This window comes from Pistacia vera, unplaced genomic scaffold (genome assembly GCF_008641045.1).
Source record: "Pistacia vera cultivar Batoury unplaced genomic scaffold, PisVer_v2 Contig195, whole genome shotgun sequence".
Lineage (NCBI taxonomy): Eukaryota > Viridiplantae > Streptophyta > Magnoliopsida > Sapindales > Anacardiaceae > Pistacia > Pistacia vera.
This window is the reverse complement of record NW_022195996.1, coordinates 511,356-537,858: the sequence shown is the minus strand read 5'-3', so window position 1 is coordinate 537,858 and position 26,503 is coordinate 511,356. Positions and strand designations below refer to the sequence as shown.

At 35.2% G+C, this 26,503-nt stretch overlaps 2 protein-coding genes across 2 annotated transcripts; both read right to left on the bottom strand.

Moving 5' to 3' along the window:
- Window positions 1-11,703: 11,703 nt before the first annotated feature.
- LOC116127743 (CASP-like protein 4D1) lies at window positions 11,704-12,510 on the bottom strand. The gene is made up of 3 exons (XM_031413382.1): window positions 12,356-12,510; window positions 12,075-12,210; window positions 11,704-11,790 (listed from the first exon to the last, which is right to left on the bottom strand). The coding sequence occupies exons 1-3, from the start codon at window positions 12,508-12,510 to the stop codon at window positions 11,704-11,706; spliced, it is 378 nt and encodes a 125-aa protein (XP_031269242.1).
- Window positions 12,511-18,164: 5,654 nt separating this feature from the next.
- On the bottom strand, window positions 18,165-20,751 carry LOC116127814 (plant intracellular Ras-group-related LRR protein 4-like). The gene is made up of 4 exons (XM_031413477.1): window positions 20,033-20,751; window positions 19,036-19,949; window positions 18,752-18,936; window positions 18,165-18,676 (listed from the first exon to the last, which is right to left on the bottom strand). The coding sequence occupies exons 1-3, from the start codon at window positions 20,643-20,645 to the stop codon at window positions 18,790-18,792; spliced, it is 1,674 nt and encodes a 557-aa protein (XP_031269337.1). The 5' UTR covers window positions 20,646-20,751; the 3' UTR covers window positions 18,165-18,676; window positions 18,752-18,789.
- Between the last annotated feature and the right edge of the window lie 5,752 nt (window positions 20,752-26,503).

Sequence of the window (26,503 nt, the reverse complement as noted above, 5' to 3'; positions counted from 1 at the left end):
TATTGCAAAAACAAGGGTAATCATAATTTAGGAATATGCAATTTTGATGATATTTGCTTTTGATGGAAAGTATGGGTGTGAGCTCAGAAGGTCTTACGAGTATTGTTGATCATTCTTCAAGTTGCTGAAGCTGTGCAAACGTAGGATCCTGCTGTTGTATGGGCAATAAGGTTAGTAGGAGTCATCAAATGATTTGTTTCTTATTACGATACCGGGGAAACCATTAAAATGATGTAAAGAAACGTTATAGTAATGATCCAGACATGAGGGTTGTAATCGATAGAGAGAACATTAGTGGTTCCGTGTTTCACTGAATGGATGATTTGGTCTAGCTGTGGGCCGGCCATTTCCTGTACATTCCAGTCTCTGCTGAAGAGTTGTCTTTGGCGAAGGTGTTGTCTGGTGGATGGGGATGCATGTATTTCAAAGGTGGCATTATCACGTCAAGGATTATACTAAAGTGGGAGGATCATACTAAAGAGGACGTGATACTAAAGAGGTGGATATCCCAGAATATGATAGGATAAATCTTGCCTACCCAGACTGTCTAAAACATCCGGATCCAAACAAGCCGAAGAGGCCTCCTTGGGCTTTCTTACTGTGATGAGTGTGATTTTGACACCAACGAAATACGCATGTAATTGCTATGAATCTACACGTGAGATGATTATAGAAGTGTTTGTGGTGGAGTGTGTGATATATGTTGAAGAAACGTAAATAAAAATTGACATGAGAAGTTTTTAAATGGTTTGGATGCTAGGAGTGAGCGATTCCAAGTACCCTACATTTTTTCAGGGAACCGGAACCAGCCGCTGGTGATTCCAAAAAAGGAACCAACAACTGGAACCTACGATTCTGGTTCTTAAATTCAAGGAACAGAACCTAAAATGTAGGTTCGGTTCCTTACCAGGGTACTTATAAAAAATCAGTTACCCTTAAGTTTAAAAAATTATAAAAATACCTTAAAAGTTTACAAAATAATTACCCTAACAAATTATGAAAACCTATTTAGTAGTTTTCAAATTCTGATTACTCATCATTTGTACTAATGTGACTTATAAATCCTTAATCTTAGGAGGCAACACTTGAATTCAATCAATTATCACAATTTACATAAACTTTCTCAATCAAAATCAAAACACATTGAACTGCTATTATACTATTTTCAACTCTAGTAGAGTGTTTTGTAAGTCGTCTGAAGATCTTTCATTATCTTGATGATTTTGAAGATCTTTCACATATCCTCAAATTAATAAAGTGATTAGTGAAAATCTTTCATTAACATCCTCAAATTTAATGTAGTTGAAACATGTATACAGAATCTTCTTGAGGCGTTAGGTTTAGACAATTAATGTGTTTTGTCCTTAAGTGTTTGCGGAATCTTGATGGTGTGAGGGCTGTGAGTCGTGATTGGTGTGATGATATCAGATATATTTGGTTAAACTTACCTTAATGTTTTTGAATAGTTAACTTGGTAATTCTCTACCAAATATTTCAATTTCTATCACTCTGGTTAGGTACATAGAGTCTTATTGAGGCGTTTAAGGTTTAGACAACTAATGTTATTTGCTTAAGGTCTGTGGAGTCGGATTGGTGGTGATGATATCAGCAATATATTTGGTTATAACGTTACCTTTAATATTTTTTTGAAATAGTTAACTTGGTAATTTCTCTACCAAATATTTCAATTTCTATCACTCTGGGTTATGGCGCATGATTAATGATATAAAGAGTGGCGATAAATTCGGGCACTGTCTTCCAAAGGTCGACACAGATTAGGGCTGGTTTAGGAAAGGTTGATAACGGAATTGACCTTTTCACCCTATTAAAAGTAAAAAATAATCATATAAATCCAAAGTAATCATTCATTACGAGAATATGAAACGATATTTGGTTTTCCAAGGTATAGTTTAATGACGTTAATGCCCTTTGGCTTAATTGTTAAGTTTACGTTTAGAATTAAAAATGTAATTCAGCCACATCAAGGTTTTTCAAATCTAATAGGAGTACAATACACTAGTACAGATACGTCATTATGAGTTAGGAGAAACAAATTGGGATGAAAGAAATTAGAGGTAACGAAGAGTCCTTAATAGTAAATATACGAAAGTTGAGTACTACGGTACTAGGTATAAAAGGCCACCACTTTATGCCAAACCTCGCTCGTGTTCATTTTCTCTGCACCCAGCCGACGGGAAGAAGAAAAGCTTCTCATTCACTAGAAGTCTCTTTTGCACACGGCGTCTTTTACTTCTCCGGGCTTCAGATAATCTGTGTAAGTTAGTTATTTATTTATTTTAATCAATTCTTCTTTTCATGATGCGTTTCACTCTTTCTTTCTTCTTATGTTTTATTTTTTACTTAAAATATTCTGAACTCAATTTATTACTTACCATGATTTGGTACAATTAGCTTTGTTTTTTTGTTTACTTAATTTCATCATTCTCATTATATTTTCTCCTTCTGTCTTGTTCATCGCTTTGTGGTTTGTTTAGTAAGATTGTTGAGCAATTTTTAATTTTTATTTTGTAGCGTCTGACTTTGGGACGATGGGAATGGAGTTACAAGATGAGATGGAGAGTTGCATGTTAGCGAGTCTGAAGTAGTCCACCATGTAAGGGAAGCTCTTACAGCTGTGCCCCGGTAAGCATTCTGGCTTTATGCTCAATATTTTCACTATGAAAGATATCTTATTTATGTATTGGCCTGGATTCATCATTCGCTGTGTTAATTGCTTTTACATAAGCTTAATTTGTTTGGAACAGGTTGTAGCGACCATTATAGCCTACTTGGGCTTATTAGCACCAGCCTAACCATAGGGCTATGCTTGAGGTACATCCACACCCTTCAATATGTTCATGGCACTGTTTTTCTCAATAATGGCATGTCTTAAAGACCCTTTTTATGTAATTGCAGACAAGTTTGAAGGCAACTATCTAGAGCAGTTCTTCGTTGGACATTGTTCACCATGAGTCCTTCTCATTCTGTAAGTGTGGTACTGGATTTCGTGTTTTTTTCTTGTTGTTGGTGCATTATAAGAGTTTGTTATTATCTTTTTATGGTGAAGTTCTTCAGATTTTCAAATAACATCTGGAACTGAACCTGGTGAATGGATGCCATGATAGCCATGATATATCCTTGGTTGTGCATTGAATCATGGCTAGGATTTTTCTGGATAACATTTTTAAATTACATGGTTTTCCTCTAACTATTGTGAGTGACAGGGATCCAATATTTATTAGCCAATTCTGGAAGGAATTATTCAGGCTCAATGGCACAGAACTGCTCCCCAGTTCAGCTTATCATCCACAAACAGACGGCCAAACTGAGGTGATGAACAAGGCACTAAAGGGTTACTTAAGGTGTTTTTCAGGTGATAGGCCATGAGACTGATCCAGATGGCTAGCCTCAGCTGAGTATGCTTACAACACTTCTGAGCACACCTCAACTAGGGTTTCGCCATTTGAAGTAGTCTACGGGCAGCCTCCTTCGAGAATGTTGCCCTATGAACCAGGGGCTACACAAGTTCAAGGAGTAGATGAAGTGCTTAAAGATCAAAACTTTATTCATAAATTGATCCAAGAAAACCTTAAATAAGCACAAGCCAGGATGAAACTGTTTGCGGATCACAAATGAACAGAGCGCAAGTTCGAGGTGGGCGACAGAGTTTACCTGAGGTTACGACCTTACCGGAAAATGTATGTTGTACTATCATCGAGATACTATGGACCACACACCGTAACACAGAAAATAGGGAAGGTGGCTTACAAGCTAAATCAGCCACCAAACTCACAAATCTTCCCTATTTTTTATGTGTCTTGTTTGAAGAAGACGATCGAAGAATAGACATCGACCCTCGTCGAGTTACCAAAGATCACAGCAGATGGAACCCTCGAGCCCAAACCCAAGATGGTGTTAGATCGAAGAATGATTGAGAAGGAACGCAGAGTAGGTATCGAGCTTCTAGTTCAATGGAAAGGCATGGCTAAAGAGGACACAACATGGGTGGATCGTAAAGAGCTCCTACAACGATTTCCCACCCTTGAGGATAGGGGTTTCTGAAGAGGGGAGCAATGTTATGAAACCCAGGTTATTAGGGGTCATGTTCGAAGCTTAAGTGGGTTGAGCCATGCTAATGGGCTTAGTTGCTCATAGGCTTTTATTTTTCTCACGTATTGGGTCTGCTTGTTAGTAGTTAGTTTATTTATTTAGTACGTGTTAGGCCATATGGCTGGGTCTTATGTTAGTAGTCTGTTATTATCCTTAGTGGGATAATGGTCAGTTAAGTAGTGTATGTTGTGGGTCAGTCTATTAGTAGTCTTTTGACCAAGTCCAATGTCTGTGCTTATTTATTCCATTGTTTACATCAATGAATTCAATTAATATGCCTACAAAATTGTGAGTACAAAGTTGGAGATCCAGGCCCCTTGAAGTGCCTACTAAAATTAAATACTAAATTGGCAGCCACCCTAACATAAACATGAATTTATGTAACAAAATAAATAAAACCCCATGATAAGAAAATCAAATAAAATCGACACTGAAACATAAGATTACCTTAGAGGTATATTACAAAATATGTGATTACAATTAGGGTTTTGAACAATAAGTATTAGGGAGCGAAACTAATTTAAAAAACAAAAACAAAATAAACAAGCGGTTGCAGTTGAGGTTGAAAGGATGTTTCGAATGCAACGTCTTGTGGAAAAAAAGAGGTTTTATTGACCGCACATTACACAGATATTTGTTGTTGTTTAAGGCGCAAGAATAGGAGGGGTAGGAGTTGTCAATCCTAAACCCTAATTGACTAGTAATAGTAGCCTCCGTTTGTTTTAACACGTGTTTGCTTTAAAATTTAATTAGGTTCAAACTTTAATCTTATTCTATTCCATTCAAAATATTTAATAGAGTAAACGACATTTTCTCACCCAAAGTTTGGTAAATCAGCAAGTTCCCACCCTAATTTCATAAATTACAGATTCCAACCCTTAAATTAACAAATAACTATTTAATCTACTGTTAAAAGGGTAAAAAAATCCTTTTAAAGATAAAAATTTCAAAATAACCCTTCACTGCTCAAATTCACCCCACTAGAAAATTTTAAAATAACCTTTCACTTCTCTAATTCACCCCACCAACGATTTCAGGTCATTTGGGCATGTTTCTGGCATAATCGATCCTTCTTGACACCACTATTACAATCCCCTCAACTCCCACATCAAAACCCCTAACCTCCCCACATGATTGAACGCCCTAATCGCTAGCCGTCGCTTTTAGTGTCAATCAGCGTTTCATCCAAATTTCAACAAGTCCCAACACCGAAAACCACCCCCAAGACCACCAATGTCATTGCCGGCTTCCCCTCACCAAAACCCCTAACATCGTCGACTGTAATTGCCCGTCGATCCCTACCGCCTCTCCCTTAGGTTTTTGCATTTTTCTTTTGCCCCCTTTCCAGCCAAATTCCGACACCTCGCCGATGTGCAATCGGGTGGAAAAGTTAGAGGTTTTGTTGAGGAGGATAAAGGGATGTTGATGGTGGTGTTGGAGAGGTCCAATGATGCCGGAATCAGGTCGGATTCTTGGCTTGGCAGGGATTCTCTAAGGGTTATTTGAGAGAAATTTGAGATATAGAGGTTACTTTGAGAAGAAAAAAATAATAGCGTTAATCTAAGAATGGGAATCTACAATTTATAAGGCCAGGGGTGGGAACTTGCAGATTCGCCAAACCTTGGGTGGGAAAATGTCGTTTACTCTATTTAACAACACATTTCTCAATAAAAGTTTTAAAATTAACAAAAACACTCTTACCCACCCAAGCCACTATCACCCCCCGCTAGCCACCGCCGCTACCACCATTGACTATTAGCATTGGAATAACGTACAATCGGATAAATCTGGCTAGTCGTGCGTCAATCTTATATTTAGAATAAGATTTTAGAAATTTTATTCAAAAAATTGTACCAAATGTAATCGTAGCTATTTAATTAGTCACTTTAATTTTAATCTTGTGACAAACTAATGGTTTTATAAAATGAATAGTCTCATATCGCCAAATTGGTGTTATTATGGTATATATATGTGATTGAATTCTCTCTTTCAGCATTAGGAGGTGAGTTCTATCTAAACTAGTGATTTTACCTAAGCCTTGGAAGTGGCTTCTACGTAAACTCACAGGCTTTTGGCCACTATCATATCATGCGAGGTGGCTTCTATGTAAGCCCATGATTCTACCTATGCCCAGCCACTATCATATCATGCGTGAGGGAATTGTCATATCATGTGTGAAGGAGTGTGGTGATGTGGCTTATGTTTTGCCACGATGGAGTCAACATTTATTATAAGAGTCAAAGAAGACAATTAAAATAGGATGCAGCAAGTGACGTTGTTTCAAATAAGGATAACTTATATTGCCGTGTCATTTGATCCATCTTTCTTGCAAGCATCTCTCATTCTCATCCACTTTTGTGAAGCATGGAAATGGATAAGAATCATTTCTGTTATTCATCTAACGGTTGGAAAATTGCTTCATATAGGTGGAGGCTGATCTTAGGAGTGACTCTTGTGTATAAATCATTCTTGTTAGCTATGGAGAAAGATAGAGCATTCATAGAAGAGCCTAGGGGTTTCTATTCGGGTGTGTTCTTTTTTGGTTTTTCTTACCTGTGTTAAATTCTCTATAATACTTGGCCTCTTGATGATCAATGATATCCTATTTTGAGCTTTGGAGAGTGGATGTAGGCTACAAAGCCAAACCACTATAAATTTTCATGTTACTATTCTTTGCTTTCATTCCTTTATTTCCCTGCTTGATTATCTTGGTTATCTTGCTTTAGATATGTTTAATATGGCAATTGATTTCTTCCTAAAGCCATCCTGTGATAATTCTTTAAACTCTAGACTCTTAACAAATTGATATCAGAGCCTAGTTTATGGCTTCGTTAGGGTTTCTTGAGTTGTCTGGGATTTAGTCGTTTGGGAGTGATTCGCTTGATTGATTATCACTGTGATTCTTTGTTTTTCGAATTTGAGAATCATGTCTACTAAGTTTGAACTTGAAAAGTTTACAGGGGAGAATGATTTCGATCTATAAAAAATGAAGATGGAAGCAGTGTTGATAAAGGAAAGGTTGGCCTTGGCGTTAAAAGAAGAGACTGAATTGCTGGAGACCATGATAGAGTTTGAGAAGTGGGACATGCTGAATAAAGCGAAAAGCTCCTTGATCCTTGGACTAGGTGACAAAGTCCTTCGGGAGGTTAAGAAGGAGAAGACAGTTGTTAAAATCTGGAACATGTTAGATTCTCTCTATCAAGCTAAGACTGTTCTTAATAGGTTGTTTTTAAAGCAAAGATTGTTTGGTTTTAAAATGGATGAGATGAAATCACTGAAAGATAACAAAGATGAGTTTCTAAAAATAATTCAGGATTTAGAAAGTATTTTTGTAGAAATTGATGATGAGGATCAAGCAGTGATTCTGTTAAACTCACTACCTAAATCATATTATAATTTTGTGGAAACCTTGAAATATGGTAAACAAACACTGAAATTAGAGGAGGTCGTAGAGGCTACTTCGACCAAGGATAGTGAAAATAGGATGAGAGATAAACACAGTGGTGATGGAGAGAATAGGAATAGGTTGAAATCCAAATCAAGGAAATGGAAATGTTTCTTTTGCCATAAGGAAGGTCACCTTAGGAGAGACTGTCTCGAGAGAAAAAACAAAAACAAAAAAAATATGAAAAAGATGGTGAGGAAGGTAGTGTTGGGGTAGTATTTGAGGGATATGAAAACTCAAAGGTCTTAGTCATTTCTAAGGGTAGAATTAGTTCTTAGATGGTGGGAAAGTTATGATAGGAAATAATGTTGTCTGTCATATCAAAGTTATAGGTACTGTTAGGCTGAATGTTCATAATGGCTTAACTAAAACTCTCACTAATGTTAGGTATATCACTGACCTTAAAAGAAACCTAATCTCACTTGGTACACTAGACTCAATTGGCTTGAGTTATAAAGCTGCAAATGGTAGTCTTAGTGTGATGAAAGAATCCCTGGTGATTATGAATGCTAAAAAGAAAAATGGGTTATATGTGTTAAAAGGGTAGAAGTTCAAGATAAAACTCCATTGTGGCATCAAAGACTTGCTCATGTTAGTGAAAATGGCTTAGTAGAGTTGAATAAGCAAAACTTGTTGTGTGGGGATAAAACTAAGAGTCTAACTTTCTGTGAACATTATGTTTTTGGTAAAACGAGCAATTTAAATTTGGATCTGGTCAACATTACTCAAGTTCACCACTTGAGTATGTTCACTAAGATGTTTGGGGCCATCTAAACATTACTTTCTCGGGGATGTAGATACTTCGTCAGTTTTGTTGATGATTTTTCTAGGCATGTGTGGATTTACTTTCTCAAAATCAAGGATGAGGCATTCTTTAGGTTTAAAGAGTGGAAAATCATGGTAGAAACACAAACTGGAAAGAAATTGAAGAAACTTAGGATTGATAATGGTCTAGAGTTTGTAAATGAGGAACTCAAAAATTTCTGTAAAACTCATATTGTGAGACACAAAACAGTTAGGAATATCCCACAACAAAATAACCTTTGTGAGAGAATGAACAGAACTATTTTGGAGAAGGTTAGGAGTATAATGTCTTGTTCTAAGATGCCAATCAAGTTATGGGTATAAGCAGCACACACAATAGTCTATCTCATAAATAGAGCACCATCCTCAGTAATACGTTTTAAAGTTCCTGTGGAGAAGTAGACTAGTCATCCTATGAATCTCGGAAATCTTAGAGTTTTTAGGTGTTTAGCTTATGTCCATGTTAGAGAAGATAAGTTAAAATGTAGAGCTATCAAATGCATATTTTTAGGATACCCAGATGGGGTAAAGGGTTATAAATTCTGAAATTTAGAATCTAAGAAATGTATTGTAAGTAGGGATGTTGTTTTTAGAGAAGACATTCTACTTGGTCTGGAAAAAAGAGTCTAGAAAATCAGAAGAGAGTTCTTTGGGGTTAGATCATCTAGAATTTGAGGTTCAAAATTCAAAAACTGACCATACCCTGAATCAAGGTGGAGCTAATGAGATGCAAGGTGAGGAAGGGTATCTTGAAAATCTTGAGGGTCAACAAACTAGTGAGTGTGAGGTGGAAAAGGGAAATCATGATGATGATGAGTTAGACTTGACAAATTACCAATTGTCAAGGGATATGGTAAGAAGAGTAATAAAACCCCCTAACAGGTTAGGATATGTTGATCTAGTTGCCTATGCTTTACAAGTTGAAGAAGAAATGATCGATGAACCTAAGACCTTTCAAGAAGCTATTTCAGGGGCTGAAAAATTACAATGGAAGAAAGCAATTGAAGAAGAATTCAGTTCTCTTTTGAACAATGAAACATGGACATTAGTTGAGAAATATGAAGGTTGTAGAGTTGTCAAATGCAAGTGGATTTTCAAGAGAAAACCAAGCTTAACTCCCATTGAACCACCTAGATATAAAGCTAGATTAGTTGCAAAAGGGTTTACACATGTATAGACTATAGATTACAATAAAATCTTTTCTCCAGTGGTTAAACATACATCTATCAGGGTGTTGTTATCCCTTGTTGTCCAATTCAACCTTGAATTAAAGCAACTGGATGTAAAGACAGCCTTCTTGCATGGTGATCTGGAAGAAAATATTCCGATGGAGCAGCCTAAGGGATATAATGGTTCAGCATGTAAAGTTTGCCTTCTTAAAAAATCATTATATGGCTTAAAACAATCACCATGACAGTGGTACAAAAAGTTTGGTTCTTTTATGTTTGGTTTATATTTTAAGAGAGTTTCTTATCTGACACATATTTTCTTGTTATTGTATATGGATGATATGATGGTGGCTTGTCAAGACACATATGAGTTATCTCGGCTGCAGAAAATGTTGAATAACAAGTTTGAAATGAAAGAGATGGGTCAAGTTCAAAGGTGCTTGGTATTTCAATTATTAGAGATAGAGTTCATGAAAGTCTGAAGCTGGTTCAGCAAGATTATTATGCTAAAAAGATTCTACAAAAGTTCAATATAAAGGATGCAAAAGTTGTTCAAACACCTCTTGGCCAACACTTTAAGCTTTCTCATGATCAGAGTCCTCAAACTGGAGAAAAGAAGCTTGAAATGGCGTATGTTCCTTATGCAAGTGCACTGGGCAGTTTAATGCATTTGATGGTATGCTCAAGGCCTAATCTTGCATATTCGGTGAGCCTTGTGAGCAGGTTTATGAGTAACCTAGGAAAGGTTCATTGGTCTGCATTAAAATGGATCTTGAGGTACTTAAACGGGTCTAGTTTAGTAGGCATTGTGTTCAGAAAAAATCAAAAGGAAAATTGTTGTGTTGAAGGTTTTGTGGATGCAGATTATGCTGGTGATATTAACAGGAGGAAGTCCACTTTTGGTTTTGTGTTTGCAATTTGGGAAATATTGTTAGTTGGAAGTCTAAAATACAACATATGGTCAAATTATCCTCAACTGAATAGGAATATATGGTATTGACTGAGGCAGCAAAAGAAGCTGACTGAGGCAGCAAAAGAAGCTAACACTATAAGAATTTAGGCTTCTCACAACAAAATAATTTGTTACTATAAATATCAAAATTGTGACCATTTCTTTAATATGGGGAATTATATTGGTTATCAGGTTGGTCACATTAAGCTCGTACTCTTAAGTGTATAGTGACGAAAGAGCGTTTGGTCACTTTAACCTAATTATTTATTGTGACAATAATAATTTGTCACTTTAAACTAGTTTATTGTGATAAATTATTTATAACAATAAAAAGCAATTTTTATCATTACAAGTAATATTTTGTCACAATTGATTTATATTTAAAGACCAAATGATAAGCTTTATGGTGAAAAAATCATATATTATGACAAAATTGATTTTGTCACAATTGTAAATGGTAATTAAATTATTTGGTCATAATTTTAATAGTAACAGAAATTTATTTGTCATTGACTTTATTGTGACAACTTTTATTTCGTCACATATTTGTTTATATGACAATATTATTTGTCAAAAATTGTATAGTGACAGAAATAATTTTGTAAAAAATTTAATGGCATGACAAATAATTTTTTATACAAATATTTTTACATGACAGATTTTTTATTGTCAAAATAATATAAGCGTGACAAATATTTTTTGACATCTCAATAATGATAAAAATATTCATGTCTGTGCTTCTAAAATGTGACGAATCTTTTTCGTAAAAAGAATATTCAAGTGAAAAAAAGAAATTATGGGAAAATTAAAATCGTGATAAATTATATTTATCAAATTTTGTTAATAGCAATAGAAATATTTTTTGTCAAAAACATGAAAAGTGTAGTGACAAAAATTTAAGTCATTAAATTTTGAAGCCTTATATAATTTTTTTGTTAATATTAAAAGTGACAAAAATATATTTTCAACAATTTAAAAGAGTAACAAAAGTTATTTTATATCAATTTGATCTGACAATTTTATATATACATTTCACATTTAATAAATAAAATTATAAATAATTATCCTTTTTTTCCCACAATGAAATGTACAGCTATTATCATTATCAAAACTATGAATCCATATATCACTTTTAACTTAAGATGAAATTATATCAAGGAAAAATTTATTAAAATATATACAGTCAACAACATTATAATTTTAATACGTTTAACACATAAAAGCTAAAGATAGTCTACTACAGCTATTTTATTGATATAAATATGAAAGCATCCATGTGTTGATGGTCCCTCCTTGATCATTTTTTCATTCTGCAAAAAAAAAAAAAATTGTCATAGAAATATATATAGAGAGAGAAGGAGAAAAAAAATAACAATAACCTCTATATAATATTACATTAATTTTATATATTTATGTCACACCAAATTGTATTAAAAAATAAGTAAAGTCACTCCACTATTGGATTATTTACTAATACATTTAGAAAATAGTTGAGTAATTAATTAACTAACAACATTAATTAAATAATTTACTTCCAAAGGATTGATAAATGCATCCCATTAAAGCATAAAAAGTAACAAAAATGTATTATTACCTTATCACTGAAAAAGTAAAACTCTGGAAGACACCTATTTCGGATAAGCCTCTTTCCCTTAGAAGCATGGTATACTGCAAATGGAATTTGAACAAGCGTGTAAAGGAAGCCGATAATTCCTGTTGCTATAACATATCTGCACCAATTCACATTTTAAACTCTTGAAATATAAAATTTGCAGTCATGCTTTTTAAAATTCAACAATTTTTATTTTTATTTTTATTTTTTTTATTTTTATTTTTTTTTGTAGTTTAACTAAAAATTTAGGAGATTATTTTTACCTATACACAATAACATCCTTGAAAGAAATTTTGGTATCACCACTAAGAGTGAATTTATCTAGATACAATAAAACAATAGAAGCAGCTAACAATCCAAGTGTTAGGAGCCTCAGCACAACAACTGATATCAAGACAGACTTTGATTTAGAAGCCATAAATGAATGAAATGTTTAGACTTTAATAAATTTTTATATTTACTTGTGCTTATATATGTTTGTTAGGGCCAAAAATCGTCATCGGCCCAAATAGGAAAGTATGACCATTTGTGAAGAGAAGACGAAGCCTAAATCCCAAAGAGGCCCAAGCCAGATTAGTCCCATTCGATACGAGGTACAGCCTGCCCAAACCATCTGGGCACAGGCCTCCCAGTTCCAGTTCACTTCCTGGGCCTATAGGCAAGTTCCGAGCCCACGGCCCACTTATCATATTCATGTTCCTGATCAATCTCCTACTCGAAGTCATTTTCCTGTTCAGAACACTTTCCTACTCGAAGTTACTTTTCTGATCAGAATCACTTTCTTATCCGGACACTGGTAAGACAGCTTACCACGACCCTAATTCTTCTAGGGTTTGCATCAGAGTCACATTAGGACTCCTACTCCCACCAGGATTGGGGGACCAGACAATCACTATATAAACAGAGGCCAGCCCTCTCACAAGGGACACACTACATTACAGCTTCACACCCGAAGCTCCTAATTGAGAGCTTTACATCACCGCCGTAGTCACAGTCTCCGACTAAACTTTCGGTAACCTCTTTATTCCCTAACCCTTACTATACTAGCCTCTTTCAGCCTTGCTGACTTGAGTGTCGGAGTGCCTACGGCAAACACCACCCTGGTGTTTCTCGTTCGCTTCACGCGTTTGTTTTTCTACGTGTGCAGGTGCAGTGGATCGCTAGTGGCCTCAATCTCACGGGATCAGACCCTCCTTCCGTACAAGTAGATTTTTACGTCTACAATGTTGATCAGAATATAGCTAATAAAATATAATTCAAAAAGGATCTTTCAGCAATTGGCAGTCGGCATGTTTAGTATTTTCAGATTGTTGACATAAACTATATACGCCAAATGAGAAAAATCAAATAAGAAAATGTTAAAACTTATATGCACCAAAACAATTGTTTCAAGTTCCCAAATTTAGGAGAAAAATGGCGGCTAAATCTCAACATTTTGTTGTTTGTAGATGAAGATGAGGTAAGAAAAGAAGATTAAAAAAAAAAAAAAAAAAAGCAATATTTACATTAAGAGAAATGATAAAGGTGGAGCAAAGAGGGACTTACAAGAAGTTTCACTGAAAATGATGTTGGGGGCGTTCTTAGTAAAAGCAAAAAGGAGTAGTTGGTTCTCAAATTTATAAGTTCTATAAAGACAGGAGAGAGAGAGAGAGAGAGAGAGAGAGAAAAGAAAAGGTGAGTTGAGAGTTTTGACGGGACAATGGTGAAATTATTTTTTTTTTTTTTACTTCCCAATCATTTCTCCATTAATCCTTTATACAAATTTTTATCTTAAGTTAAAAATTAACATATATATATTAACTGAATTCTTTCTATAAATTTTATCCTTCCTTTACTATGAATTTATAACAAATCTTAAAATTAACATATATATGTTAACTTAATTGTATCTTTTCTACAAATTTTATCCTATTTATAAATTTTTATCAAATTTCGAAATTAAAAATATATAAGTTCTCCCTTAATTTTTGTTTTAACAGCGGAGGAATATTTAACGGAAGTTTTAAAAATGAAAGATTAAGATGAGTTTGGCATAAACAGAAGAAGAAGAAATATGGGAAAAATAAAGATAAATATTCACCAACTTCCCAAAATATTTCAAGTTGGGTTTAGAACAGAGGGCAGTTGTTGTTAACAGTGATAGTCAGAGTGTCATACACTTGTGTAAGGACCAAGTCTTTCACGAACACACCAAGCACATTGATGTTCGACTTCACTTCATTAGAGAATTGATTGAGAAGGGTGAAATCAAAATTGAAAAGGTGACTAGTTCTCATAATCTAGCTGACATGTTTACAAAGACAGTGACTACTGATAAACATAGGCTCTGCATGAGCCTTCTTCATGTCAAGTAATGAAGGGTAAATTTCCAAGGCTAAATAGGGTGTCAAATCAAAAGCCAAGGTGGAGAATTGTGGTGATGTGGCTTATGTTTTGCCACAGTGGAGTCAACATTTGTTATAAGAGTCAAAGAAGTCAATTACAATAAGATGCAGCAAGTGACGTTGTTTCAAATAAGGATAACTTCTATTGTCATGTCATTTGATCCGTCTTTCTTGCAAGCATCTTTCATTCTCATCCTCTTTTGTGAAGCATGGAAATGGATAAGAATCATTTATGTTATTCATCTCCGGCTAGAAAATTGCTTCATACAGGTGGAGGCTGATCTTAGGAGTGACTCTTGTGTATAAATCAATCTTGTTGGTTGTGGAGAAAGATAGACCATTCATAGAGAAGCCTAGGGGTTTCTATTCGGGTGTGTTCTTTCTTTGTTTTTCTTACCTGTGTTAAATTCTCTGTAATACTTGGCCTCTTGATGATCAATGATGTCCTATTTTGAGCTTTGGAGAGTGGATGTAGGCTGCAAAGCTGAACCACTATAAATTATCATGTTACTGCTCTTTGCTTTCATTCCTTTATTTCCTTGCTTGATTATCTTGGTTATCTTGCTTTAGATCTGTTTAATCTGGCAACTAATTTCTTCCTAAATCCATCCTATGATAATTCTTTAAACTCTAGACTCTTAACATGGATGTTATTAGAAGTTGAACTTCCCACATCACCATATTATGGGTAAGGGAGGGTATTAGAAGTTGAATGTTCCCACATCGTCATATCATGCGAGGTGGCTTTTACCTAAGCTCTTGATTATACTTAAGCCCAACCAGTATCATATTATGTGTGATGAAGGGTATTAGAAGTTTTGAACATTCTCACATCGTCAAGTTGGTGGGCTATTATGGATATGTGGAGCTGCATGTGAAGCCATCCAAATGGAGGAATTTTGTTCTTGTAAAAGGGCAAATGCAAATGGGGTATAAGTTGGAAAAGTGATTTTTTTTGCTTTCATAATCACAATCAACCAAAATCTAAGGCCCCCTCCATGTTAAATTATTTTATTTTATCTTCAATTATTGCATTGGGTGAGTGATTTGGAGCTTTTATTACCCACTCTCTTAGGTAATCATTTTTCATCCACTACTCCAAGTATTATATACATATAATGTCACCACTCATGTAGTGTTCTCCTTCTCTTATTATAACTATTCATAAAATAGATCAAATCACGGCAATAACCTTCTTTATGATATATTTGACAAAGTTTGTTGTACATGTGATTCCAAACAAACCAATTACAATTCCAGTTCCAAAATATTATTGTCTTCTTCTTGCAGTTGCACGAATCTGTAACTAAATGATCCATAACCGTAGAAATCAAACTCCTCTTCTTGCCATCTTCCATCATCAAAATTCTTTGCGTAGCTTAAAATGTCATACTGCAAATTCACTTCCTTTTCTTTTCCATCTGGGATTCTACACATCTTCCTCTTAAGCTTATCAAATGCCCATGATACAACTCTCCTCACAAATAATCTCCATGCCCTCTTTGTCTTTGAACTCCCTCCTATTTTTGTAGCCACTTTAAGGTAGTTGAACCCCTGATACTCAATCTCCATTTTCACATTCAATTTGCAGAAGGCAACTGCTCTTTTTATTTCATATAAAGCTTCTTCAGATGGCATGTTACATAATGAATTAACAATTGGCTCCTTCGCCTTAGTCTTTGTCTCTTATCATTTACTTTAATAATCAAGTTGCAGCATGAGCATTAAAAAATGTAATCGAAGACTGGATGAAGAATCCAAAGTGAAATATTATTGGTATATCCTCCTGGAACATTATAGGAATTGGACCTACTAGTACAGTACAACCACCATTACTCATTCTGGAATTAGATTCTTGATTTGAGATAAAGTGGTCTCTACAGAGTAGTAAAACCACTTTTTACTATAATCTCGTACAAGATATTTGACATAAATTTTTGATACCCAAACTGATAAAAATAAGGACATTAGTCACATGCATGTCAATATGTTTTTATATATTGAGAAGGTGCAGACAAAAATGGTGAGAAATGCTTATCCTGAACCTCACAGCACATGATCTGCTTCTTAATTAAATGCAAGTTTGAATGATTTTTGGGACGACCAATGATTATTCATTTGATGTAAGAATAGTTAATTATTTTAATTAAAACGGAATTAAGAATAGTTTTATAGAAGTGACAGTTACCAAACAAAGTTATGGAATGGTGGGATCATCAGGCTTCATAAAAAGTTTGCTTTTTATCCTCTTTTCTTTATGACAGCTTTCTCCATATCCATTGATTTAGCCTTTAGGGTCAATCAAGTTGCCTAATTGGGGGTGCTATTGTCTTATCAACTTTCCCATTGGTTACTCATTCATATTATAATCCACATAGGGTTAGGTAACCACACTACTACAACCCATCGCTGAGACACCAATCATTTTACCTAGTTAAAGAGGGTAAAATAAATTACTCTTTCTCACTCAAATAAAATAATGGTAAAATAACATTTTTTCGCCATGGACTTTTAAAATATTATTTTGTTATCCAAATTTATACTTTATTTTCAATCGAGCATCATTATAACAATATACAATCACATCATCATTATTCTCTTCTTCAATCATCACTCATCAAAACTTCTCAAACTCTATTTCTGTTAACCCCACCAATTGTTGACAATTCAGCGATCAGGGTTTGTATAGTCGCCTCTCCTAAGTTAAATTCTGATAAATCTCAACCACTAAAATCTAACTTTCTATTACCAAATGACTCATCGGTCTTCCCTCTTCAAAAATCCCAATAGCCTAAACCGAGTTTGCCGTCGGAATATAAATTTAAATAATAAAATGATATTTTAAAAATTTAAGAGTGAAAAAGCTGTCATTAAACCATCATTTGGGTGAGAAAAATCATTTGGGTGAGAAAAAGTTGTTAATTTGGTTAAAGATGAACCCATTTTTACTATCTGTTTCTTAGCTACACACAAAAATCATCTACTTAATGAGGGGATCAATCTTTTTGTAAGCTACAGCCATTCACTAGCAGCATGGAACGTGACAACTTCTGTGGTGGTTGATTCTGGCACAGCATATCATGTCATGTTGAATGCACACATGACACGGCGGACCAAGAGTAATTGCTGGATCATCTCACCAACTGCCACATAAATGCCAGCAACAATTTAAATTTTCTACTCAATTTCTATAGATAGATACGTGGTTAAGATTTTTTTTTTTTTTTTTTTTTTCTTTTTTATGAACTATCCGCTACAATCACAATCTTATGTTTGTTCTGTGAAAATCAAAAGAAAATCCCTACTCAAAAACTATAAACAATTTCAGGTTTGGATATGAATCATAATAATACCTTTATCACGGGGAAAAAATAAGTTTGGTATCCATCCAAATGTGCTAACTAATCACTCAGCTTTGTATAACCAAACCAAACCAGCAACATAACAATCATAAACATATAAATTTACCCACAGAATGTGTGCAGCGTGTCAAAAGCATCACCATAGCTAATGTCATTGCTTAACAAGATATTTCTGGAGATTGCTAAGTAATAAATCTAGCATCACTCTGAAACCTTACACCAGATGTACGAATAAACACTATTTCTACAAAACTAGTACATTGAGAATTATTTCGGATTAAATTCACAACAATCGAGAGGAGCAACAGAGGATATTCTGGATTCAGTTTTAAAAATAAACAAATTTCTATTAGAAGTGATGAAAAGTGTAAACTCAAACTTCATTTTACAACGAGGGATATGAAGAACAACAATTCCTTTCCCCTCCTGTTTGCCGGCTCAATTGTACACCTCATTATAGTTTCACAACAACAGAGATACAGTTGGAATAAAATTTAATTTAAAAAATTACAAAAATTGAAAATTAAAAAGAGGAACAAGGATATCTACAATTGTGGATACATAAGTCAGATGCCATGTTTTATAAACCCACACCTGTCGTTAATGCATGGTATCAGCTGCATAATGATCTTTGCTTTTCATCTCACTGACTCTGAAGAAACCCCTGCAAGATGAATAATGGAGTCATTTGTCACCATCATAAGGTAATCAAATCCATGTATGTTTCGAGTGTTTGTATTCTCAATAGCACATCCTCTAGTACTTTCCAGCCTAACCCAGACAATTGAATTCTACATTCTCCATCACAATCAGTTGAACTGAGCTCCCAGTTTCAGTCCTAATACAATAACATGATCCAAATTTCATACAACTCATGAACAGACTAGACGTAAAGACAATTTTAAGACCTTACATTTTAAGAGATCAAATCGGCCTCTTTTTCAGTACAGCTCAAGCATTCACATAATCTATACCACTGCGCTTCCTTTTGTTAGACTTTGAGAAGCAGCAAATCTGAGCCCAACTCTTTTTTTGCTTAACTGGTTGTGTCTTAACATCTCTCTTTTCAACAAGATCAGCCATATACTGAACCACAGCCTGTCCAAAACAAAGAAACAAGATGTATACCTGACATAGAAAATAATAATATTAATGAATAATAATAGAATTACATGTTCAAGGAGAAAGAGACATTACCTGTGCACCCTTTTCAGCTATATGTCTAGGAGGCACTTCCAACGGATTTTGATCCACACGAAGTATACGCAGTCGTGTTAGCATCCTAAATGAGTCTGGAAGGACCCGGATCTGGTTATTGCTAATATCCAACTCTTCAAGCATCTCCAGGTTTCCAATAGATCTCGGCAGGTAACGCATATCAGCAAAATTGTTTCCTATGTTCATCTTGACAAGTGTGGTTGCAAAACATAAGCTCTCAGGTACTGACTCAAGCTCATTGAAACTTACATCAAGCTCCCTCAGGTTTGACAGAGATGACATAGTTGTAGGTAACTGTTTGATGTTATTATAGCGCACAGAGAGAACCTCCAGAGTTTGAATCTTCCCTACTGCTTCCGGAAGGGCTTTAAGCCGGTTATAATCCACACAAAGCTCCCTAAGTGAAGAACACTGACCAATAGTATGTGGAAGTTCTTCAAGGTCATTGGTTTCCACATTCAATTTCTTGAGGCTAACAAGTGAACCTATTGTATCAGGGAGTGAAGATAGGTGGTTTGAGCTCAAATCAAGGTCTTCAAGGCGTACCAATCTGCCAAAGGTAGCAGGCAGAGTTGATAACTGGTTTCCCCTCAGGTCTAGAGAAACCAAATTAAGGAGATCTCCAATGGTATCAGGGAGTTGAAGAATTCTGTTTGCATGCAAATCCAACTTCATCAATGACGAAAGGCCCCCAATAGTGGGCGGTAAGGCCACAATTCGATTCTCAGACAAATCTAGAGAAATCAAACTGGATAATTTTCCTATTGATTCCGGTAACCATTCAACATTATCCATCAACTTGTTTTGGAGATTGAGATCTCTAGTACCTTTCTTCTTAGAGGCTTCAATCAAACTAGCCAGCTTAATTAAACTCAATTTATCACCATCTTGACCTACATAAAAAATATTCTAAAACAAGTAAATACTCTTAATTCTTAGAAATAAAACAAAAATTAAAGAGAGTAATGAAGCTAACCTGATTTTAGAGTGGAATCCACTATATGAGGGGTGGATGAAACGGTGGTTCCAATTCCATCCGAATAGAGAGAAGACTTGGCCTTCTTCACATAACTGTCATCCCTAGTAACCAATTCTGAAGTCTTGACAGGCGCCTTCTCAGGGTAATATAAAGTGGCAGGAGCGGCGTTTGCAGTTGCAGTGGAAGTTGACTTGGTTTTGGCGGCAGGAAGGGAAGCGGAAGAGGACTTAGAGGTGTTATAATTAGAGTTTGAAGTAGAAGAAGAAGAGGAAGGGATACAATTAGCAGCTCTCTGAATAAAATCATCAAACAGAGCATGGACATTCTCAAGATCGAGTAATTTCAAGGCCTCACGTTTCTGTTCTTTGCTGTGATAATAAACCAAGTTCTTCCGCATCTCTTGTAACACCATGAACAACTCTTCAGGAACATCCGGACTCTTGCTCAATCTACCAATGGCTTCAAGTCTGCCCTGGTCCTCCTTCTCCACGTTCTGGATCAACTCTTTGGCCGCCTCTATTTCATCGATTCCAGGTCTCGCCGGCAAGGATTTGTGAATTTTCATAATCTCTTCAACTGCTTCATCCACTGAGCCCACAGCACTCGTCATTTCTGACCAAATTCAAACAGAATTCAAACAATCAATGAGCTTCTTCTCTTCTATTCTATTCTATTCTATTCTATATCACAAATCCAGCTAATTCCCATGCTATGTCTCCGAAGTCCGAAAGCTTCTTCTGCTTTGGCGGATTCTGATTATTATATTACGTATGTGTACATATATATATATATATATATTTATCAGTTTTTAATTCACAATTTAACGATAATTCGATGGAAATAGCGTGAAATTGATTATGACTGATCGGTTATCAGCAAGATCTACTCATCCTTGGGTGCCCAGAAGTGAAATCGATTCGCAGATATCTCCCTGACGGCTCAGAAGTATAACAGAAATGCCACTGTTGCCTTTTTAGGGAAAGTGGGTTATAATTAGAGAAGGGAAGTAGGATGAAACGGGTATTCTGCAATGGGATGGTCCAGATTCAGCCATGCTCCCATGTTTGAATGAGATGGGGGATATAAAAGTAAAGAGCAATAAATGAAGAAAGTCCAGATGTCAAAAGAAGAAAAGAGGACACGTGTTGGTAGATGTACAGAAAATCCGTCCAACTGTAACCAGCTGGCAGTGTTTGCTGCTCACGCCATAACCGTTTGTGCTAGCAACAGCTGATTAACTTTTTTATGTAGTCTCATGAGAGATGGAGATAGGCAGGGGCAGGCAGGTTTTATGAGTAAGACCTTGTCACGTGCCGTGTTGTTACCTGTCCCTTACCTTACTACAATCCCGACCATGACTGCTACTGCTACTATATCGTTACTTAAATCCCCAATATCATATCATATTAAATATAATCTATACTTTATTTATTTATTATGTCATAACTATACCTAGCTTGCATTTAACTAACATTCTTCTTATTTACACCTTCTTAATTACCATGTTAAGACATGATTAGAGTGTTTGACTGAGATGGGGACAATTAACATATTTGGCTACTAGACTTAATTGTATCATATTAATACCAATTACTCTCAAAACACTATAACAAAAATGCTTCAACCCTCAGTCTTTGGTTCGATTTCTTGTTAGGCATAAAAGTAGTATCTTTACTTATGATTTATCAAGTGGTCGACGGTGGATTGTTGTAGGATAATTTCTCCTAAGAATTAATTAAGGTGCATGTAAATTGGTCTGAACACCTTAGTTAACACAAAAAAAAAAAAAAAAAAAAAAAGACGTTTAATAGCTATTCTATGACTTTCATAACATTCTCTAAATATTCTAAAACTGTTATTAATATCCATGTTCTGTTTTTTAAAACGTTTTTAATATTATCATAAATGCTATTTTATATTTTATTTTTAAGATTGTAATTTAATATAATTATGTTGCTATTATAATATTGTATATCTATTTAGGCTTAGGTCTCATAATCACTTATGGTTTGTTTTTAAAATAATCAACTTTAGAAATAATCTATTAACGTGTTTGTTTTTCTTAATTTTAAAAGCATTTTTATTTTTGGGAGATGACATATTAATAATGTAAAAAGACTAAAATAGGTATACAATATTTTGAATTGGTTATTTTCCTATAATTAAAATTAAGTACTTAAATTGAAGAGTTTGAAATTTTAAAAAAATAGAAAATTGGCTAGCAGTGGCCGACTGCCATTGCTCGCGAACCTGTCGACCACGAGTGGGTGCATATCGCCAACATCATTGAGATCCTTAGGCGACGACTCTAATAGTGCTAACAATGTAATTTAACTCGTCAAAAAAATATTTTCAGTCACCGTCATCAGAGTTGGCTAGCGACTTTGCCGACCAGTTTATGTTTTTAATTTTTTTGTTAATATAATTTTAAATTTTATTTATACAAAATTAGAACACATGTTTAATTTTATGATATTGTGATAATTGATTTCTTTAAAAGTGGATTTTGAATTCTGAAAACTTTTAAAATTATTCAATACTATAGATTATGTAACTTAGACTCATTCTTAAAAGGCGTTTGGTTGGGGGTTATATAAGATGACTAAGGTTATGTCATTTATATTACTTGATTATCATGTTTGGTTGTCAAGTAATATAAGATTCTAGTAATCTTTCAATATCAATAGTAATTATTATTGGTAATATTGGAGGTAATCTGATAACCTCCATTTTCTTAAGTATCGTAAGATTACCAAGGTAATCTTATTTTTGTTACAATTCTATCATTTATTACTAAAATTTTAGGATAATAATACCCTTATTTTTAAATTAATTTACATGAATTTGGTCTTTATTATTTCACCCTAATTGATTAACTTTTGGACAAAATTACCCTTGAATTCAAAACAAATTGCAGCCCACCCACTCGTCGCTGCCACCCCTACCCACTTGTCGCCAACCAAACCACCACCGGCCACTGTCAGAAGTCGCCGTGAGTAGCCCATCGTCATTGGGAGGTTTCAATACGGTTGTTTTTGCCATATTGATGGTCGAAAACACCCCTATCGGGCTAGATGTGGCCGGTAATGGCCAAATCTATTCTGGCCATTTCCGGCCGAATCCATGGCCTTTATCGCCCATATTTGAGTGAGATATGACCGTTAACGACCATATCTGGATCAGATATGGTAGTTAACGACCATATCTCATCCAGATATGGCTGATAAATGCCATGAATCTGGCCATTTCTAACCGAATTTACTTTGATAGGGGTGTTTTCAGCCATCAATATGGCCAGAAACAGTCATATCAGAGCCTCCTGATGATGGTGGGTTACTCACGGTGACTCCAGGTGACTTCCGACGACAGATGGCTGTGGCAGGCAGTGGCTTGGGGTAGTAGGGGTGATTTTGTTATAAATTAAAATTTTATATAAGCGAGAGTGTTTTAGCTACTGAAATGTTGGGGGTTAAAAAATTTATTCAAAAATTAATAATAAAAATAATATTATATTAATATTTAAAAAAATAATAATTTAATAATTTAAACAACATCCCTACCAATCTATTCATGGTCAAATATATTAACATAAAAACATTCTATAATCAAACGCAGCCTTAGTAGCACTCTAAATAAAATCCAGAAATAAGTCTCGTAAATTTGTAGAGACCAGAGAAATGACACTGGTGGATCGGGAGTTGGATAAGGATGGATCCAAACTCCCGATTGATTTGCTCAGGATGATCAGAAAACGCCTTGGTAAAATTGAAATCCAAAATATACGCGCTGTCTATAAATTTTTCCCTTTTTCTTTTTCACCTCCCAAATCCCTAATTCCTCACTCGGCTAATTGCATTCTCTATTCCTTCCCTTCCCTCTCCACCTGCCATAAACTCATCCAAACAACAGTGTACGCAATTCAATCTCTTCATACAATCTCCAACTAATCGATGCCATGAGTTGGGTGATAGAGATGGAAGAGGACTCTGGTGGTCCAACTAAGGTATCCTGTTCCAATTAGTCTTCCATACTTGCCAAAAAAGTTAATGAGGCCGTTCATCTTGTTAGACTATCTAGTAAAAGAATTAGCTAAAGGACATATCATGAAATTGCTTGATGGTGGCCTGATTGACAAATGCAATAAAGTTGCGGTTTACACATATGGGAGCAATTTTCAACTTCTGGGATCATTTTCAAAAATCATGCGAGGGTGGAGAAAAGGTGAGCATGAGTTTATTGCATAAAACAAGGGTAATCATAATATTAGGGAATATGCAATTTTTGATGATATTATTTGCTATGATGGAAAGTTATGGGATGTGAGCTCAGAAGGTCTTACGATTATTGTTGATCCATATTCTTTCAATGTTACTGAAGTTGTGCAGTCGTATGAGCCTTGTTGTATGGGCAATAAGTACTTAGTAGAGTCATCAAATGATTTGTTCTTCATTTACGACACCGGGAAACATTAAATTGATATAAAGAAACGTTATAGTAATTTATAGTAATGATCCAGACATGAGGGCTTGTAAATTCGATAGAGAGAAACATCAGTGGTCTCCGTGTTTCGTTGAATTGGACAATTTGGTCTTGTTTGTGGGGCGGCCATTCTGTACATTCCCTATCTCTGCTGATGAGTTGTTCTTTGGCGAGGTGTTCTCTAGGTGTATGGGGAATTGCATGTATTTCAAAGGCTGGCATTATCACATCATGGATTATACTAAAGTGGAGGATCATACTGAAGAGGAGGACGATGATACTAAAGAGGTGGATATCCCAGAATATGATAGGATAAATCTTACCTCCCCCAGACTGTCTAAAACATCCTGAGGATCCAAACAGGCCGAAGAGGCCTCCTAGTGCTTTCTTACCTGTTCATGATGTGTGATTTTGACACCAACGAAATACGTACTGCAAACTACTATGAATCTACACGTGAGATGATTATGAGAGTGTTTGTGATAGAGTGGTGATATATGTTTGAAGAAACGTAAATAAAAACTAACATGAGAAGTTTTAAAGTGGTTTGGATGCTAGGAGTGAGCGGTTCCAAGTACCCTACATTTTTCGAGGGAACCGGAACCAGAACCGCATGGTGCATTCCCAAAAAATGAACCAAAACCGGAACCTGTCAATTCCAGTTCTTAAATTCAAGGAACTAGAACCTAAAATGTAGGTTCTGGTTCCTTACCCAGGTATCTTATAAAAAATAATTACCCCCTATTTGTTTAAAAAATTACAAAAATACCGTAAAAGATTACAAATACACCCCTAACAAATTAAGAAAGCCTCTATTTAGTAGTTTTCAACTGTTGATGACTTATTCATTTGTGTCCAATGTGACTTATAAATCCTCTAATCTTTAGGCAACACTTGAATTCAATCAATTCATTACAATTTACATAAAATTTCTCAATCAAAACCAAAACACAAATAGGTTCCAAACAGGTTCCAAGTCAAATACCCGCTTCAAGTTCTTTTCCCAGGATCCTGTTCTGAAACCCATGAGAACCAAAACCAAAACCACATAGTGTCGGCTCCAATAAAATGAAACCGAAACCTACCTGCACAGTGTTGGTTCCGGGTAGGTTTTGATTCTGTGTCTGGTTCTACCCGCTACCCGTGCTCACCCGTATTGGATGCTATAAGCAAGTCTTACATCTACTATGTGGTTTCATTAATGGCTTTCTATTATGATTCAAGCCTAATAATCAATCTCACAATACTAATCAACCACACAACCAAAACAACACTCACAAGCACAATCAAGAACGAACAGAAGATTTTATCGTGGTTCACCTATCCAAGATTGGATAGATTACGTCCACATTGAGCTCCAGAATATTTGGGGCTCACTGCACTAATTAATCAAGAACTTACAGTTTACAAGAACATAGATCAACTGATCTCTCACTATTCACAACCAAAACTCACTCTGTAACTCCTAATCCAGAGAAACTCTTCTTGGAATCTCTAATCCTTTAGAAAACAAAAAACCCTCACAGAATGACTAAGAACTAATGACTCACTCACTGAAGTTACACTGATTTTGGACTGAAAATGAAAACCTAAGAGAGAACTAACATTCACCCTAAAGAGAGAAAAAGACTGATATGAAAACTGGCATTTTGGGGCTGCTTATATACCGTTGACTAGATGGAGAAGAGCAACCATTGGATCAGATGAAATCAATGCTTAGGATTCATTCAAGTAGCAAACCCAAAACGGCAGCACATCACTTAGCCACTCTAAGCACCATGCGACAGTGTTTTGCGGTTTCACTTCAACACTTTCTCTTCGATTGTTGTAACAACTAGTTTCTTTCTACCAGATTCGTAATATCGATTAATAAAAAGATAGCATATTTATCAAAACAAGTTGGGCCCAAAAATTTCCTTTACTTAGTAATCACATTCGTTACAAAACAAAACATCATATGTACAAGGACTTTCGAAACAAAACGAAACA